The 20,427-nt window shown below is 36.5% G+C and overlaps 1 protein-coding gene across 1 annotated transcript in view; it reads right to left on the minus strand.

Annotated features, from left to right (window-relative positions):
- Nucleotides 1-7,543: 7,543 nt before the first annotated feature.
- NHLRC2 (NHL repeat containing 2) overlaps nucleotides 7,544-20,427 on the minus strand; it is a 54,230-nt gene continuing 41,346 nt past the window's right edge. Inside the window, exons 9-11 of the mRNA XM_074959299.1 lie at nucleotides 13,886-14,095; nucleotides 11,530-11,755; nucleotides 7,544-8,644 (exon numbers count right to left, since the gene is read on the minus strand). Coding sequence (XP_074815400.1) covers nucleotides 8,388-8,644; nucleotides 11,530-11,755; nucleotides 13,886-14,095 — 693 coding nt within the window. The 3' untranslated portion in view covers nucleotides 7,544-8,387. The remainder of the gene's footprint in view (nucleotides 8,645-11,529; nucleotides 11,756-13,885; nucleotides 14,096-20,427) is intronic.

The following is a 20,427-nucleotide window of genomic DNA, read 5'->3' on the forward strand; positions in this document are numbered from 1 at the left end:
AGTCAGAACTTATTTTGAATGTATTTTTTAAAAATAACAAAGTTTGACACACTCTTTATATATCATAGAAACACTGTAAAGGGACCCATACTTTTTAGCATCGCAGTTTGCCTTTTAACTGGAACACCTTTGCTTTTGTGGATATAAGTCAGATTACTGAGCTCATAGTAGCTGAATTTTGTTATTTAAAAATTAAAACAATTTTTAAAAGCATGTTCCAACACCTACCGTATTAGTGAATGGTTCTCAACTGTTAATTGTGGGCTAATTAGACACATCTGAATGCACGGACTAAGTAGAGCACTAAAGGCACCTAGATCTATAATTTAGCACCTAGAGTCAGTGCGTTGTTCCCACCCTCCACACCCACCTTTGTGGCCCACTGTGGAAGCAACTCGTTTCCATTTCCTTCTTAGTCTTGCCAACAGTCCTACTTTCCTTCAGAGAGGTTCTGTCAATGAGCAGTCTCTAGTCTAAAGAAAACATAAAATGGGGGTTCTTTCATCCCTTATGGGCAACCGTTCCACCCTGCTCTCTCATAAAGTGCTGACCCTCTGGATTGTCTCTTTAATGACCCAGATACTACCTGAGCTGCTGACCCATAGGTCTTCTTTGCTGAAGTCCTTCCCCCAGGTTCTCCCAGGTTGGATCCTTTACTATCAATCTACCTTCATGCCACTGCTGGGGCTTTTTCCTGGGCCTGCCATGGGACCATCCTTCTCCTCAACTACCCTTTCCCTTCAAGGCCACTCACAATTTCTTCCTTCCTTCCTACCCTTCTCCTCCCCAAAGGAGAGCTCAGCCCTTCATAGAAATCACGCCTCTTCCCCAGCTGCTCTACCTGATCTGAATCAGTGGGGGCAGGAGGCAGTAGTTGATCCATCACAGGCAAGGCTAAGCTCAACTCCTCTAAAAGGGTCAGTCCACTGACTTTGGTGGGTGCTCAACATCTCTGAAAAATCAGTCCACTTTCATGTATACGTCTTACTTTAGACATCCACATGTGAAAATGTCGGCCAGTGATGCCACTGAAGATTCTAGAGCACAAACAACTAAACCACACCAATTTCAACTTCATGTGAAACCAGGAACAAATACTGAATGGAAAAGATGAAGATTTGTATTTATTTTTAAACCCCTAAATGATCATTATAAATTATGGACTTTTTAAAATATAAAATTATCAAATTTACCCGAATGTCCTTTTAAGTATAGATTAAAGTATGTCAATTGCAACTAGATGAAAATGCCTCAATCTACTGTATTCTTTACTGAAAACATGAGAAATGTAGACTTTTGGGCAAGATCCTTAGCTGGTAAAAATCAGTGTTGCTCCATTGACTTGAATGGAACTGATTTAAAATACCTGACAATCTGGCCCCAAAATGTTTACTTTATATAGTCCCAACCTCCAGCTGAATTTTCTTCTCTTTGGAGGAGATTGCCTGAGACTTTAGTGCTGAGATGTAGCCTTTAAATATTCCACACCCACATACAAATTGAACCTGCACTGTGAATTTCCCCCCCAAAATTAGTTTTCTTTAGTTTACAGTGGAAAGGATTACAACTGAAAAAAGAGGAATTATTATTAGCTACTTCTCTTGCATATAACAGCATTGCAAATACACTGTCACGCTGCCAGGTCAGAATTGTATCTTAGTTCATTAAAAGCTTGCTTTAGTATAACTTTGCTTATTTTCTATATGTCTGAAGAATTTTCTACATTGGCTGAAGTTAAACACTTATTAGTTAAAAATACGAAAAAAGTGAATTATGCTAACATAATGTAATCCCATAGCTTTCATGGGATTGTTTCAGCCCTAAAATGAACTTTCTAGGTTCTGAGCAGCACCAATGTTCATTCAAGTCTAATGGAGTGCCCAGCACAGCAGCTTGCAAAATTGCACCTACTTATAACTTTTTCCACAGACAGCACCACTTTCCAAGTGAGAGCTAAACTGTTGCCTTTCAAAAAGAAATAATACTGGCTATTTTTTGCTTTCTTGCTGTAATTATCTATAAAGCTTTTTTTCAAATCAGTAAATGCAGTAAGCCTGGAGCCAGCAAACTACTTACACACACCTGCAGGAAAGGGAGAAAATTGACTGTACTTTTGAAGTGCTCAGTGTTTACATGAGATCTTGTATTTTGGGTTCAGATCTTCACAAAGGAAGTAATTTGCCCTGCCAAGCCCTGGGATATAAATAAGCTGTTAAACCTGACTTATTGCCCTTGCCTTGGCATGTGATACACAGACAACATTCAAAAATAATGACAAGTGGTACCTTAGTGCACACTGGTTTTCAAAATTATTGTCATTGCAACAGAAGTTTAAAGTTTTGAAGACCAAAAATAACCTTGTAGTTCTAATGTAGGAGTTTACCTGGTGTGCGTATTTGAGGTGCAGTTAAAGATTGGCTAATCACTGATGATTTTACTATTGCAATCTTTACATCCTTATCTAATTGTTCCTTGATTTTATGTGATTTGTTCTGCTCTAGTAAATTAGGTAGCCCTGATATATGCTCTCTTGTGTGGCTATTGGAGTGTGAATGATCCCATGTAGTCTGGTAAATCCAACATTTGGATTTGCTTAGGATATTAAAAGTGTGGAGAGACTAAACTGAGGGCATGGTTATCATTTTCCAATACCGTTTGCATATAAGAGAAAAAGATGATATTGCTATCGTGCTAAATACGTACAAGTGTTCCATGACTCACAACAGATGCGTTCCTCACCTTTGCTCTGGCCCCTGTCAATGGTCCTAAAAACCCAATTCCAACTGAGGGAGGAGTCCAGTGACTCAGGCACCAAGGAAGACAGACTTATACATAGCCATGCTCAAGAAGCCCATTGCGTTTCTGATCACAGCTGTGACAATGTGATTTGAACCCCCAAAGCTGGTTCTCCAAAATGATGAATGGAGGGCGAGCGGGTATGTTGCTATGTCTTGTCCAACGTGTGCTTCACTCATCTAATTTCTCCTACCCCCTGCACTGAGGGAAGTGGGCTGCGACTTTGACTTCCAGCCAGGGTCCCTGGGCAGGCCTGAGGGCATAGAGGGGGCAATCCAGCTAAAATCCACACTGATTGATGCTTTTAATAAAGTTGCAGCTTCTGCATGTAACCATACTATGGCAAACAATATGTATCTCATTATTTCCATGTCCACCTCCATGAGAAAAGTATCAAGCAAGCTGAGCTTTAGAAAGAAAATGTATATATTAATCTTTTGTTTTTCCATGAAAATGGTTTACAAAGCTTTAGAGGAGGCACCAGATCTTAATGAAAACAGCCAGAGAAAATTCATGCTTATCTATAATCATTGTTTGTCTATCCATTAGAGTTGATCTCTGAAGCCACCACATCTACTATAGCAATTTCTTTCCTTCCAGGATATTACAGTAGATTTGCTTTGTATTTAAAAAAGATAGTGGTTTTTTAAAAAAAAACGTAATCCTAAAAAGATGTTAAAAAATTCAAACACACAATGCTACATGTAAAGAGCTTACACATCTGGTTGCAGATGGAGATCCCTTAATTTAATTCTCTGGAGGTTCTGTACCAATTAATATATAACTATCTTGTAATATGTACATTTAAAAAGGGATGTGGCTGCATTATATTTGGAATAGCAGACGTGACAACAATAATACTCTATTCTAACATCAATGTCCCAAAAGGAATTCTGAACTTTTTATACTCAGGAAAGAATAAAACAAAAATGAAGACTTAAGAGACATTTATCAAGGTGTTTAGTATGAAAACTTGATCTTCAACATTGCTAAAATATGACACACTTCTTAGAATTCTTAGGGCCATATCCTCAATGAAGTGCCACTAACTTCAAGAGAGCCAGGATTTAACCCATAGAGTTTTACAATCTTCATGCATATTTCCATATTAAAAATACAGAGGGACAGATCTCAATCTGTTGGCTTCAAGGGGCCTATGTTCATACAGAACAGCAGAGGATCACGCCAAGAATGTTTTTATTTCGATAAATCCAGTTTAAAGTTGAAGCTACATCAACAGAAGTAGCAATTTTGCTCCTCCCACTTTGCTGTCATTACAAGATGATATTTTAATTTGTAAATCACAGCCCAACAGAGTAATCTTGATTGTGTGGTTTAAAACCACAGATGATCGTTTAAAGAAAAACATCTGAAAAAATGAGTTCTCCTATTCTTTAAATGTTAAATATCCCCAACTCAGTTTTAAATCATCTTGTTTTATTGGCCATTGTCAGGTTTCACAGAAATGTTGTAGATTAAACAGGCTAAACAGAAAAGAGAAACATTTAGCATGGCTAGATGGGTGCATTCCTTTGCAAAATGTTAAGTGCAGAACATTTCAATGAAGTGAACTTAGGAGTGTATTTTACAAGTGCTTTTTTTTTTTAACTCACCATTATAGATACAGTATGGGAACTAGAAAGGATTTGGAAATATTTGCAATTCTTTTGCTTAGTGCTAGTGCCTTCGGTAGGATAAACTGTTCTCTGGTATACTTGAGAAAAGCAGGCCAGCAAAGAAGAGGTACACCAAACAATGAATAGCAATGGCTGCGCAAACATTCCCCAACTCAGAGCCAGGGTTTTCAAACTTTCCAACTGTGACACAAATGTCAACCTTTGGTAATAAAGACACCAAAATAGCAACAACATAGAAAAAGAAAAAAGGTATATTTTCCAAACCAAGCGACTGCAGTGTTTATTTTATAAAATCAAGACTTTTTCAGCATAACCCTGTCTAGCATGTTGGGATGCTATGTGGGAGGTTGAGGTTTTCAAGCAACTTTGGGGATTTTCCTTTATAGGTCAGAGGTAATAGAGCAGATTTTGATGGCAGTAACACTAGTATAAATCCAGAGTAACTCCAGTGAAGAGAGGTAAAAAATGCATGTGAAATCTATAATTGCTCCATTTACTCTGCATTTACATGATTGTAATGAAGAGCAGAATGAAGTCCATTGTCTTTGATCTGTGGGGTGAAATGGATGCCAGTTACATGATGGATGTCCCCTGTTCACTGATGGTTTAAAAAAAGAAGTCTGAGCCACATCATTGGCTTTGCCCTCTCCCTTTGCCCTTTACAAATGGGGAACTGAAGCACACGGTGGACCAAGTGACTTGCCCAAAGTCACATCGGAACTGAACCCAGGTCTCTCTAACCCAAGTCCCTAACTATTAGACCATCCGTCCTAGCCTTCTGCCTGCTCTAAGCAGAATTTCTAACTTCCTATGGATATCACAGACATACAAAAATTTGCATTATAGTAATTAAAGTGAGTGCAAGTTTCTATGAGCTACAAATTGAACTGAAGCAGGGACAAAGGGAATTGTGTGTCAGGGATCAGCATACACAATATGTAGCATTTCTGGGGGAAAAAAATGAAGTTTTTCCTTTAAAATAATAGGTGTGAAGTGCTTGCTTAAGACAAGATTGCATCTTTTGTGTCTGGGGGATTATGTTTTCTATTTTTGGCATGAAACCATCTCAATGATGTAGTTAAGGATGATTTCCAGCTTTGTGGCAAGAGCAAAAAATGGAATGGGTACAATTTATTTGCACAGATAATTTGTGGAGTGCAATGAGGTGAGCAAATAGTCATAAATTTAATCAAAGACTGTTGGCTCTGGCCTGCCTTCTTATACTTACACTGCTTATAACTCCCTTCCCCTACAATTTGCAATTTACAATCTATTGAGATTCCACCCACAATTGAAATCTGCACTCCTCTTCTCTACAGAAAAGAGTAAACTGCTCTGAATAAAAAACCAACTCTTAGCCTCCATTGCTAAAATGTAAGCTGATTCCCAAAACTAGGATAACTCAAAGTTGACCATGATGAAAGTGTTCAAAGGTCTGTTATGCCCTGATCCTAGACCTCAGATTTATGTGCCTGTGATGGTAATCCCAGAGTTTAGTAATATCTCTTCCCAATAAATTTATATATGAAAGAGAGAAGTTTTAAATTAGTAATAGCAGAAAAAGAAGTGGAAGATTTAAAAATCAGGGTCTGGCCCTTTAATCAGTTTATACATGCACATTTAAGCAGAGAATAATACCTGTAATACTATATTTAAAGCTCTGATGCATTACATTTAAATAAAATAAGAGCTACACACGGATAATTTTTCTAAAGCAAGAAACTCAAAAAAGTGATACTTTAAGATAACAGATTGGTTAACTCTGTACAAGCTTTTTTAATCTAGGAAATTGATTGACGCAAATTTTTATTATCCTGACAAACTCGAATGGACAAATATAAGTTAATTATCTTAAAATTCAGAGAACAGTCCAATTTGGCTGAATGATATACTCAAGACAACAGAAATAGTCTGATGTGTCATTTCTAACTACTGAAGCTCATACTTAGTTTTATTGGTAGGTGAAAAAAAATATGAACTAGATGGAAGTAGAACTCAGGTTTCTTGGCTATTATCCAAGATTCTTATGTAAATTATATATAGAGAATATGTATTTTAAAAAGAGCACAGCTTTTGTTAAACTAACTATAAGGACTGGTAAATTCTCAATATCTTTTCCTTAACTCTGCAAATATCATTTGCAAACTGCAAGTAGATCCAGAAGCCAATTTTTCTGTCTATTTCAAACACTAAAATAAAACTTAGGATCATTGGCTTGTCCTAAAAAAGCTGAAAGCATAGGTGAAGAAGGCTGCTTAAAAGATTAATGTTCAAACAGTAGCACTGCTGATGAGTATTAAATAGAGAGCTTCCAGATCACAGATATGCTTGCATTTGATTTTAAGAGGGAAGGAAAAGCCACGCCACTGTGTATTGTTCCCTTAAAACAAAAGTCTCAGAGTTCACAAGCAACGTTTTCGTCAAGTTTCAGAGCAGGAAAGACCTTCAACAAATCATCTCAGCCATTTACTCACAGGTGTTAGGAACTATTCTGACTATTTTAGGAGAACGGGCTATTAACAATATTATTCACTTACACATACTAAAATACACTTTATAACAGCTATTATTTTAAAACTACGTGCAAATTCATGTTGCACATTAGAAAGCTAAAGTCTATTTTGTTTGGTTTTTTCCCCCCTCTTATCAGAATTAAACCTTGTGATTAGAGCATTGGGCCTGATGCAAATACCACTGAAGTCAACAGGAGTCCATCCAATCCATGTAAAGAAATCTACTTATGCCATTTACCATGATAATTGATAGTGATGAAATGAAGGATATTTACTAGCCTGAAAAAACTTGCTTGAAGCAAACAGAATTTTGTATTATAGTATCATTGTTGGAAGAGAAGACTAGCACTGATTGCTAATGAAGGCTGAGATCCTCCAAACACACGCACGAGTTACTTACCATATAAGTCGCCCTACTGAACACAATGTTCTGATTCAAAGCCTACTGAAATCAATGGAAAGACTCCCATTGACTTCAAAGACCTTTGGATCAGGCCCTAAGTGTATAAAGTTACCCACAAGTATTTGCAGAATTAGGAATCTTATACTATTCACACAGGAGTTGTAAAAACATGAAAGGGAAACCATTCATTTGATAGAAACAGTTGACATTTAATTGCTGCAAGTTAGAGTCACAAATATTACTTACACTCTACTCTCTAAAATACAAATGGAAACACTAATTAGAAAAACTCCAGCATGCCAATTTTATATAGGCACATTCGTGGTTTGACATCGTTATGTAACATTTCTATATGACCTAAAACAGTTCATTTCCCAAAAGTTTTTCCATACAATTGTGCTCTTCAAATAAGGCATAAATATCTAGTTTTAAGAAACAGACTTGATTTTCACAAAAATAAACAGCCCTGTGTTTTCAAAATACATTAAATGTGTTTTAAATGCTTTCACTGTAAAATAAGAAAAATAATTCTTTTATGACCTGCAGAAACAAAAATCAAGTTTTTAACATTCTATTAAAAACAGAGGGCATAAAAAAAAAAAAAGGAAAGTTGCAGTTGTTCTTCCCCAAATGATTTTGATGTTGCTACCAACGTTGCTACAGTATGCAGTGCAAAAGAATATCAGTAATATCACAATGTAATATTGGTCCTTCAAAAATGGACTCTTAAAATTGTTGCTCACTGCTTAAAATTGCCTAGGCCCAATCTATTCACAATAGTCAACAGACAAAGTTTAAGGATGTTATTGCTCACACAACAACAAATAGAAATGAAGGGACCAAGATTTCATTACAATTTTTCATGATTCAGCACAAGGCATTTCTGCTTCATCTTACAAAGCATATTATGCTTTAGAACTCTTCATATGCTATCGGAAGAACGGGGGGGGGGTGTTAGGGAGGATCTACTAATATTTTTTCGCCTGTAAAAACGTTAGAAAGTAAAACTAGTGTGAATCTGTTGGATTTCTGGTTTAGTTAAAATGCATATGTCAACTCTACTTGAGCTGTGTTACCTTGGTTTGTATTAGCTACCTGTAAAGGCTGACTGAATGAGATTCCTTTCATCATACAGGCACTGCTGTCTTTGCTACAGTAATAGAGACACACTTTGATAGACAGTACAGCTTCAGACGACAGGAAGCTACTGGGCAACTGCAAGGTGATGAGAGGTTGAAGGGAAATATCCTCAATTTCTCCAGATGGATTCTGTCCCTGAAGCAGCCACTCATTACCTGGAAAAGAAAAGCATGATGTCACTGCCTTTTATTCACAAAGTTAAATCTCACGAGGTATCAATTTGTGCATGATTTTAGCTTTAGGACTACATATCATATTTTGTTACATGCAACAGTAGTGGAAACGTCCTTGGATTCTCCCATTCTGACTGAAAATTGAAAAATAATTCACAAATACTTCTTTAGAAGTAATTTTTAGGTTACGAAGTTTTATTGTATAAAGCTTGGATTTAAACATATGGGTGTACCTTACACGGACTGTCCTAGGTATAGGCAAAGCATCTCCAATATGCTTTGTTAGCTGATATTTAAATTTCCCCATTAACAGGAAGCTGTGCACATATATCAGAGACCTAATACTCAAGATAAGATGACTGAATGCTCCAAAAGTACATAAAATGTTAGATTCTTATGAAACATTTTCAAATAAAAGTGTTGGCTTTATAATGGTTTACTGGAAGTTAATAATGTTTAGGCTGGCTGAGACCTGAAATTCCTGTGTGTTTAAACATTTAAGAGTATATAACAATATAGACATGCAAAATGAGAATATGGCTAATTTACTGCTCCAACCTATGTCTTGCCATAAGTGAGACAGATGAAGTACTCTTTTGGCATTTTTCATAAAATAACTACAACTTCAAAAAAAACCCTGTTGGATTTATGAGCTTAAAATGACTTGTGTGCTAAACTGCTTACACTCTACATTTTTACTAACCCCTAAATTATATGGAATATAAATACAGCTCTGTAACATCTACTAAAAATATATCAATCCCCTTAGTTCAAAAGATTAAAACACTGTCCAATTCAGTGTTGCAGATGAGTAAAGACAATTTAAAGGGCCATAAATTGTCTTTAGATTTGTATCTGTAATCTACTGCAGGAACAAATGTTGTAATCAGGACCTTTGAAAATCTGGCCTCAGAAGTGGAAAAATAAGATTAAAAAATTTCATTCTTAACTTTTTAAAAATTTCCCTTTAGGTGATGCTTAGGAAAAGCAGACTGGTAAGCCTTTCAGTATACTTTTCTGGCACAAAGGAGTTCACCTAATTATATGTAGACTACATCTTTTTCTGAAGGCATCACTTATTCTCTAGACATCTGGAGATTACCAGTGGGTAGTTATGCTATTCTTTAAAACATCTAGGAGAAAAAATGTTCCTGGTTAAGTGCACAAAGATCATGAACTCACTTTTTAAGAATGGCAGGCAATATGGCGTTCATTTTAGTACAGAGAAATGTTTTCTATATACAACATCCTATGGTGGCAGTTTAATTTAGGCCCATAGTACCATAATAGCCCTAGTTTGGGTATGGTAACAGTGGGTGATTTTTACTAAGGGGGATGGTAGAGGCTTAGGGCTTCTAGTAGAACTTTTTACACACCTTTTTTCTACCATTAAAGTACTTGTGTAATTTCTAAATTCAACACTCAAAAGAATCCTAGAGATGGGATATGTTAAGGGTGGGAATGAAAAAAGAGCAAAGACCCAGCACTAAGAAGGCATAGGTGCATTAGCTTCCAAAATTCTAGAAGATATAGGGAGAAGCACATGTTATTAAAGGAACGCAGAGAGAGAGAGAGAGAGAGAGAGACAGACAGAAACACATATCTAGGCACAGACTTGGCACTCTCAATTAGGGGGTAATATGACAGTTCTTCTGATGGAAAATGCTGGCTGATATTCACCTGAAGGATGTAACATTAGATAAGGAAGAAGCAACTAGTAGTGTCTTCTTAAGATGCTCACACACCAGTTTCCCAGTTGATTGTGGAGATTCTTTTGTTTCAACTGCTACTGCAAATTGTGCCCAGCAAAATCAATCAACGGGGAGCATTTGTGCCATTCTTAGATTAGTCCAACATATGGCCTTTGTCTGAACAAAGGTCGGACTCACTAACAATTGGCAAAGAGACAGAAATGTTATCAAGGGATACTTTACATATGTTTTGGAGGATATATTTTTTAGTTTTCTCTGTAGTGTGCCTGTAATAAAAACATCCACCCATTTTCAGAGGTATATTTAAGTTAATTCCAGGTGAGATGAGCTTCCTAATTTTTCAAACTTTCAGGCTAATGTGTACATAAATTTTCCTTTGAACTTTAGCAATATTTTTCAGATATGTTAGAAATTACGGTGAGATGGAAAATGTACCGTATTCAGTAGAAAAAGGCATAAATGTAGGCAACTACTAGTATTTGAGCCAGGCCTTAGCATGAACAACATTACTGCACTACACATCATGAATGTACAGAAAACATTTTAATGCACTCTTCTATGGTGCTTATAAATGTAATATAATAACTGAGCACCTAGGAGACAATGAGCTTACGTTCACAGCACTCAGCAAGGAAGTATTATTATTCGTCCCATTTTACACATAGGCACAGAGAGATTACATAAGAAGTCAGTAGAAGAGTGAGGAAAAGAATCCAGTTCACCTTGTTTCCAGTGCACTAACAACAACAATACAATCCACCCTCTAGTGTAACTGTGTGCCTTGCTCTGTATGCGTGTGTATGTAGTACGGTGAATCAGGTTCAAATTTTGGTTTAACTTGAAAATAAGTTCTCACTCAGGATAAAAATGTGACTTCTGTAAATGGAATACATCATCTTTCCTGCTAAAAATTCTTAGTAGATCTGTCACCCTCCCAAAAGACAGATGATGAGGGTGGAGCAGCCCATCCCCAGAAGACGACGGGAGGGCAACCATCTAAAGAGCATAAAGGGGCTGGGCTCTGATTGTTGATAATGAACAAAACTTGATATTTTACTTGTCTGTCAAATACATTATTCACTCTGGATGAGTGAGCTAGTAGAACTTTCCAAGGCTGCAATATATGTGGTCTTTCTAAAAATGCAGGCACTTTACCTTCTGCTGTGAGAAACCAGGAACTGGGTGCTTCTTCAGTCAGCTTCATATTTGCAGGAAGGCTTAACCTTAATAAAAACTGAAGGGTCTGGCCAGGGGTTACAGTCAATGAAGGAAGCTGGATGTTTGGTGCAGATTTAGGCAGTTTGGGGATGTTTGCCGTCTTATTGTTTTGGACAAATGGATGATCTACAACATCAAACATTTCAGTGTTCACGATAGGCAGCTGTCAAAGAAACCAAAAGAAATATTAACTAGTATTTCTATTTGAAAGCCTGCTTTATGGTATAAGACTGCAGAGCATCTCGCAATTATAAATTCATATCACCAAAATACACAGCTAGTGGGTGAACAAGGAATTTGTACTGAAATTAAGATTTATACATTTCAATATATTTACTGTATAGAACTGGAACCCTCTTAGCCAGCATACAGAAATTCTGCACTGATGGGAGAGGGAAGGGGAAATGCCAAGAGAAATTTTATTTAAAAAAAAAGAAAAGAAAATAATTTACCTTTAAACAATATCAACACCCACATCTATTTTTTTGTGATTTTTTTTTGTCTTCTCTCACTTAAAATTTGAATAATTTTGTTGCAGATACCAGTTTAATAATAACTCAAGAGTGCTTTCTGTTAGCTTGGAAATAAACTATTCTGAGATAATAAAATTCTTGGTCTTCGACTGTGCAGATTATGCAGTCCAGGACATGATTATCTCATATAGCAGTGGTTCTCAATCTTTCCAGACTACTATACCCCTTTCAGGAGTCTGATTTGCCTTGCGTACCCCAAGTTTCAGCTCACTTAAAAACTACTTGCTTACAAAATGAGACATAAAAATACAAAAGTGTCACAGCACACTATTACTGAAAAATTGCTTATTTTCTCATTTTTACCATATGATTATAAATCAATTGGAATATAAATATTGTACTTGCATTTCAGTGTGATAATTGAGCCTGTTTTTCACTTATGAGCCTTCTCTGAAGTCCAAGCCCCAGGCAATGGGGCTGAAGGAAGTAACTTGGCTTTGTGGAAGCCCCTGTGGTGTGGGGTCTTTGGCAACTATCCTGCTTGCCACTCCCTAATGCCAGCCCTGCACCTGCAATCCTCCTAAACCCGTCCCATGACCCTGAAGGGGGCTGCAACCCCCAGGTTGAGAAACACTGATCTAGATCAGCTGACGAATCCCCTGGTTGAGAACCACTGTCATACAGGAAGCACTGTACAGTTGGTATTTAAATATTAAACACATTAAAAATGTAGAAGTTACCAAATTTATTTAAATACACTACACAGTTCTGAGGAAGACAGTTTAGCCTTTGTGTCGGTGTACCTACATGGCAATAGCTACTCAGCTGTATATGATGCCATCATCAGACAGAGAAATGATGTCATCATTCATTCACATCTGTTTTGCCTTATTTGTAATAAGCAAATAAGGTGGAATCCAGTTTTGAAAGGGCACTTAACTTGACCACTTATTTGTGAAGAAATCAGGAACACCTAAAACTCTGTATTTGCTCATGCAAGATTAAGGGCCATTAAAAAAAAAATAGCTGTCAGTGCTAAACATTGTAGCCGTACTGGATTTGGAAAACATCCAATTTAATAAAACAAACACATATTTATGAGCAATACATGTGTTTATAAGAGAGTGATGGGGTATTTTGCTTTCCCACTGATGGACACATGAAATAAAAAACAGCACGCTACCATTCTCAAGGTCTTTGTTGCAAGTGAACTTTGTTGTGCTGTGTTTTGCATTCCTACTCTTCCATATGCCTTTTGCCTTCATTAGAAATCAGAAAGATAGCTGGAGAACTACAGACACTGGCAACTGTACATGCAACAATACCAGCAAGAGGGTCTTACCAGCCCTTTCTTTTGGGACTTGATCTGGTGAGCTGCTCAGCAATCTGAACTCATATTAATTCTAATATGAGTTGTGGTTGTTCAGGGCCCTGATTAGGTGATCAACATCTTGCAGGACTGGGCCAACAGAAACTATTTCTGGAGGGATGAAGTTTCTGTATTCTAACTCTTTCATGCAAGTTTATCAATTTCTTTCTCTATGCGTAAGTGTCCTTCCCAAACTCCGAGCAGAGATGGCATATTTATTTTAAGCCTAACAGGATATCCTTAAAGTAGACAGCTTTTCTGTTTGTCTGATTATCACAAAATATTACAGGTATACATTTACTGCACTGAATAAATTCACCAACTATGCTATTTTATACCACCACAATTCACTATGAGCCGATTATGTAGGCTCATATAGTAGGAAAAACCTATAGTAATAATTTACCCTAACAAAATCGTGTGTCAAAAACTTTCAGTAAGTTTTACTTGCCATAGAAACAATTTTTGTTTCTAAGTCCAGCACTTTAATTTGATGATTATTTGTGTCAGCAATATAGAGCAGACGGCCATTCTCTTCAACAAATAATCCTCCTGGTTCATTGAAAGTCGACTGCGTAAGGCTGGAACCAACAACATTACTTGCTTCTCCTGTACCTGCCAGTGTAGCACAATTCTTCATTTTGGGATCTACAAACTTAATCTAAGGAAAACAAAATGAAAACTCTGAAAAGTCATCAGAATTATAACAAAATCTTATGGCTAGTGTTTTCAAGAGTCACCAACAATTTTGGGTACCCTAATTATTGAGTGCCCAACTTGACACACCACTTAGCACTTTGAAAATCAAGATACTTTTAGGTGTCTCAGGTTGGATACCTAAAAACTGAGGCACCCAAATTCACTAGTCAGTTTTGAAATTATTGGCCAATTTCCCTTTTTTCCTGAAAATAAAGCTAGAAATATATATGCAAGACATATAAATAGTAAATAAGTTAATCACATTTTTTCTAGAACAGGCTACCTAACCAAAGACTAAAAGTAACCATATCTTCATGCTTCTGTACTACTTTTAATTAAATGCTAATTTAACTACAGTATCAATTTGTAAGTATCTGCGCAGCCAAAGGAATTCTAAGAAGTTTATTAATAAGTAATAATAATTATTAAATGAATCTCTAATCAATTATCTTGAACCTACACTGTAAAAATTCACGATTCTAAACATACCTTGTGAGCCTTGAGCATACACAATACTAAAAACTGTTTTAATAATTAGTTTACATGCAGATGGGGATTGTTCATATACGTATTTATTATTAAATTAAAAAGCTGCAAACGTATATGAAAATTTGATATCTTTGGTTTTATTCCCTCACCCTGTGCCTTTTTCAAATGCCACTTGCTTCTTAGGCCCCAATCCTGCAAAGTTTTCTACACATGCTTAAGCTTTATATCATGCAAGTTTTAAATTCAATAGGATTACTGAGAGGTTAAAACCATGTTAAGACTTTACAGGACGGGGGACTTGGACTGTTAGATTTTCAGGGGTTGGACAGTATCTCTCTCTACACACACACACACACACACACTAGCACAATAGGGCCTCTGTGTGCTAATGTAATATAAATACTAAACAATAGTAACAATCTGAAAAAACTGAATTAAAAAAATGACTCTTCCTTCCCATTGTATTAGTGTTCCTGCAGTAAGAAATGAAGAACAAATGACATGCTTTGGTTTGAATGGCAAAGCATTTGAATGTTTGTATCACAAATGTAGGATGTGATTTAAAAAACTTTTTTTTTTTTTTTTTTTTTTAAATATTATGGGAACAGTCAAAGGCCCTAATCAGGAGCTGTGGGAGGAACTATACAAAACACACAATCTGTTTTATTTTCATATATTTTGTTTTAATTTAACATAAACTAGATTAAGAAAAAAAGAAGAAGGACCCCATGTTATTCCTGTGACGTGAGTTAAAGAATTTGTAGGTCAAATACAGTTTAAAAAACAAAAATAATCCACAAAACAAAAAACCTTAATTGTAACATAGTTCAGCCACCTATTTTAATAAATGGTTTATCTGAAATGCATCTTAAACTAAATTTAAATATAGTTCTTTAACTCTGTTCCCAGTCTAATATAAATGGGTTCTTAGTAGGGCTGTCGATTAATTGCAGTTAACTCACACGATTAACTCAAAAAAATTAATTGTGATTAAAAAAAATAATCGATTAATCACATTTTCAATCGCGCTGTTAAACAACAGAATACCAATTGAAATTTATTAAATACATTTGGATGTTCTTCTACATTTTCAAATAGAATGATTGAAATTACAACATAGTATACAAAGCGTACAGAGCTCACTTTATATTATTTTTATTACAAATATTTGCACTGTAAAAATGATAAATAGTATTTTTCAATTCACCTCATGCAAGTACTGAAGTACACTCTCTATTGTGAAAGTGCAACTTACAAATGCAGATTTTTTTTTGTTATATAATTGAACTCAAAAAACAAAACAATGTAAAACTTTAGAGCTTACAAGTCCACTCAGTCCTACTTCTTGTTCAGCCAATCGTAAGACAAACAAGTTTGTTTATGTTTACGGACATCATGCTGCCTGCTTCTTATTTACAATGTCACCTGAAAGTGAGAACAGGTTATTGTATGGCACTTTTGTAGTCAGCATTGCAAGGTATTTACATGCCAGATATGCTAAACATTCATATGCCCCTTCATGCTTCGGCCACCATTCCAGAGGACATGCTTCCATGCTGATGTGCCTCTTTTAAAAAAAAAAGTGTTAATTACATTTGTGACTGAACTCCTTGTGGGAGAAACTGCTCTGTTTTACCCGCATTCTGACATATATTTCATGTTATAGCAATCTTGGATGATGACCCAGCACAAGTTGTTCATTTTAAGAACACTTTCACTGCAGATTTGACAAAACGCAAAAAAGGTGCCAATGTGAAATTTCTAAAGGTAGCTACAGCACTCAACACAAGGTTTAAGAATCTGAAGTGCCTTCCAAACTCTGAGATGGATGAGGTGTGGAGCTTGTTTTCAGAAGTCTTAAAAGAGGAACACTCCGATGTGGAAACTACAGAACCTGAACCACCAAAAAAGAAAATCAACCTTCTGCTGGTGGCATCTGACTCAGATGATGAAAATGAACATGCGTCAGTCCGCACTGCTTTGGATTGTTATTGAGCAGAACCAGTAATCGGCATGGATGTATGTCCTCTGGAATGGTGGTTGAAGCATGAAGGGACATATGAATCTTTAGTACATCTGACACGTAAATATCTTGCAACTCCAGCTACAACAGTGCCATGCGAACACCTGTTGTCACTTTCAGGCAACATTGTAAACAAGAAGCGGGCAGCATTATCTCCTGCAAATGTAAACAAATTTGTCTGTCTTAGCGACTGGCTGAACAAGAAGTAGGACTGAGTGGACTTGTAGGCTCTAAAGTTTTACATTGTTTTGTTTTTGAGTGTAGGTTTTATTTTTATATAATTCTACATTTGTAAGTTCAACTTTCATGATCATCTATCTATCTTCCTACTGTATTTTCCATTGCATGCATCTGATGAAGTGGGCTTTAGCCCATGAAAGCTTATGCGCAAATAAATTTGTTAGTCTCTAAGGTGCCACAAGTACTCCTCGTTCTTTTTGCTGATACAGACTGTCACTCTGAAACTACCACTCTGAAACATGATAAAAAGACTGCACTACATTATTTGTATTAGGTGAATTGAAAAATAGTATTTCTTTTGTTTTTTTACTGTGCAAATATTTATAATAAAAATAATATAAAGTGAACACTGTACACGTTGTATTCTGTGTGGTAACTGAAATCAATATATTTGAAAATTTAGAAAACATCCAAAAATATTTAAATAAATGGTAATCTATTATTGTTTAACAGTGCGATTAGATTAATTGCGATTAATTTTTTTAATTGCTTGACAGCCCTAGTTCTTAGCAACATGAAAAATAAAAGAAAGCAGAAGGGAAGAGATTGAAGGCCATGACTAAAAACAATGAATGCTAATACTACATCTGTAATTCCTAACATTCGGTATTTAATTTTTGTTGCTATTTTTTATTTTATTTTTTACAGCACTGACTTAATCATATTGTGTAATTTTAAATAAACCCTCAGTAAATATTTTAAAAACATTACAATAATGGAACCATAGAATAATCTATTTAACAGAAAAATAAGCAGTAAATGCAATTTCAGTCTCGCAGATAATTAAGATATAGGATAATAAAAATTATACAAACATCTATCACTTCAAACAATCACCTGTAGTTTCATTATCACAACTGGAAATGAAAAAGTTACTTTCTTGAAAATTTATGAGCTGGGTAACAGAATTCACTGGTTATAAGGCATCTTATCTAATTCTATGTAAAACAGGGGAACGGAGAAAGATTGACTGAGCTTATTTAATCACAGGATTGTCAAGTCCCTTCAAACTTTCAGCTTTTCAATAGGAGCCTGGGGAACTAGTTGTTTCCCTTCCTAAAGCATGATTTTAGCTATATCTTACTGAAAGATTTATGCCATAATTCAAAGAAATTAGTCTTGAGTGAACTAAATGTATGTCCTAAATGTAGAAAACAACAGAACAGTTTTCTGTTAGCTATGAAGTAGAGTACAGGGCTACAGTTCTACTTCATGGGTCGGCAATGTAAACTATAAGAGAGATGTCTGAGTGGGTTATAAGAAAAGGAGTACTTGTGGCACCTTAGAGATTAACAAATTTATTAGAGCATAAGCTTTTGTGAGCTACAGCTCACTTCATCGGATGCATGCAGTGGAAAATAAAGTGGGGAGATTTTATATACACAGAGAACATGAAATAATGGGTGTTACCATACAGACTGTAACAAGAGTGACCAGGAAAGGAGAGCTATTACCAGCAGGAGAGCGCGCACGGGGGGGGACGGGGGAGGGGGACCGACGGACGGGACAACCTTTTGTAGTGATAATCAAGGTGGGCCATTTCCAGCAGTTGACAAGAACAGCAGGAGGGGAAATAAACAAGGGGAAGTAGTTTTACTTTGTGTAATGACCCATCCACTCCCAGTCTTTATTCAAGCCTAAGTTAATTGTATCCAGTTTGCAAATTAATTCCAATTCAGCAGTCTCTCATTGGAGTCTGTTTTTGAAGTTTTTTTTCTTGAAGAATTGCCACTTTTAGGTCTGTAATCGAGTGACCAAAGAGATTGAAGTGTTCTCCGACTGGTTTTTGAATGTTATTATTCTTGACGTCTGATTTGTGTCCATTTATTCTTTTACGTAGAGACTGTCCAGTTTTGGCCAATGTACATGGCAGAGGGGCATTGCTGGCACATGATGGCATATATCACATTGGTAGATGTGCAGGTGAACGAGCCTCTGATGGTGTGGCTGATGTGATTAGGCCCTAGGATGGTGTCCCCCGAATAGATATGTGGACACAGTTGGCAACGGGCTTTGTTGCAAGGATAGGTTCTCCTGGGTTAGTGTTTTTATTGTGTGGTGTGTGGTTGCTGGTGAGTATTTGCTTCAGGTTGGGGGGCTGTCTGTAAGCAAGGACTGGCCTGTCTCCCAAGATCTGTGAGAGTGATGGGTCATCCTTCAGGATAGGTTGTAGATCCTTGATGATGCGTTGGAGAGGTTTAAGTTGGGGGCTGAAGGTGATGGCTAGTGGCGTTCTGTTATTTTGTTGGGCCTGTCCTGTAGTAGGTAACTTCTGGCTCTGTCAATCTGTTTCTTCACTTCAGCAGGTGGGTACTGTAGTTGTAAGAACGCTTGATAGAGATCTTGTAGGTGTTTGTCTCTGTCTGAGGGGCTGGAGCAAATGCGGTTGTATCGTAGAGCTTGGCTGTAGACAATGGATCGTGTGGTGTGGTCTGGATGAAAGCTGGAGGCATGTAGGTAAGTATAGCGGTCAGTAGGTTTCCGGTATAGGGTGGTGTTTATGTGACCATCGCTTATTAGCACCGTAGTGTCCAGGAAGTGGATCTCTTGTGTGGTCTGGTCCAGGCTGAGGTTGATGGTGGGATGGAAATTGTTGAAATCATGGTGGAATTCCTTGGATGGAATTCCATCCCACCAGCATCTAACACGGCTGCTACTCTGAAACCTGAATGGGTTATGTAATCACCAGAATCCAAGGATGGAAGTACTGCCTCATAATTAAAAATCTGGTGGGTATTTATATTGTTTTTAATACATATCCCAACTGCTTCTTTCTTTTGTTAACTTCCCATGCTTCCCTGCTGGACAACTTCCCTTCTTTTGGTCTTTATTCATCAGGTATTTCTAAGCCATCTATCAATGTGGTATCTATAGCTGTATGTTGCTGAATGGCATGTTTCCTGTAACATATAAAAAATGAAGCCTGCCAACTTGCTTTGCTCCTGGCTCTTGAACAGTTTTTAAAAGAATAAATAAAATTTTCTTTTAAAGTACTGCAGAAAAATATATACCAAATATTTACTTTTCTATTTTTTTAAGAAAAGAGTCTTTTATTTAAATATCTACCACTGCAAATTGGAGAATTATTGAGTAACATTAGATACTTAACTCTTCAGCTTAAGTGAACAAACAAACAAAAAACCCATATAATTTCGGGAATAATTTATTACTATCCAGGTGATTATTTTATTATGAAATACTAAGAATAAATAATCTTAACATGCTTAAGCAAACTCAGGATTAAAGGCACATCAAGAAAATAATTTACAGGATTCAGCATTTTTTTGCTAACTTGAGTAACATTTTGCTATTCTTAAATTGTCATTTTTTAATTTAAGGGTACAGCTGTTCATGCTGAACAATTGTATGCAGTGTTATTGTAGCCATTTTGGTCCCTGTATATTAGAGAGACAAGGTGGGTGAGGCAACATCTTTCGTTGGACCAACTTCTGTTGGTGTGTAAGCTTGAAAGCTGGTCTCTCTCACCAACAGAGGTTGGTCCAATATTACCTCTCAACTGGTCTTTCATACAAAACAATGTA

The sequence above is a fragment of the Natator depressus genome, chromosome 7 (assembly GCF_965152275.1).
Source record: "Natator depressus isolate rNatDep1 chromosome 7, rNatDep2.hap1, whole genome shotgun sequence".
Lineage (NCBI taxonomy): Eukaryota > Metazoa > Chordata > Testudines > Cheloniidae > Natator > Natator depressus.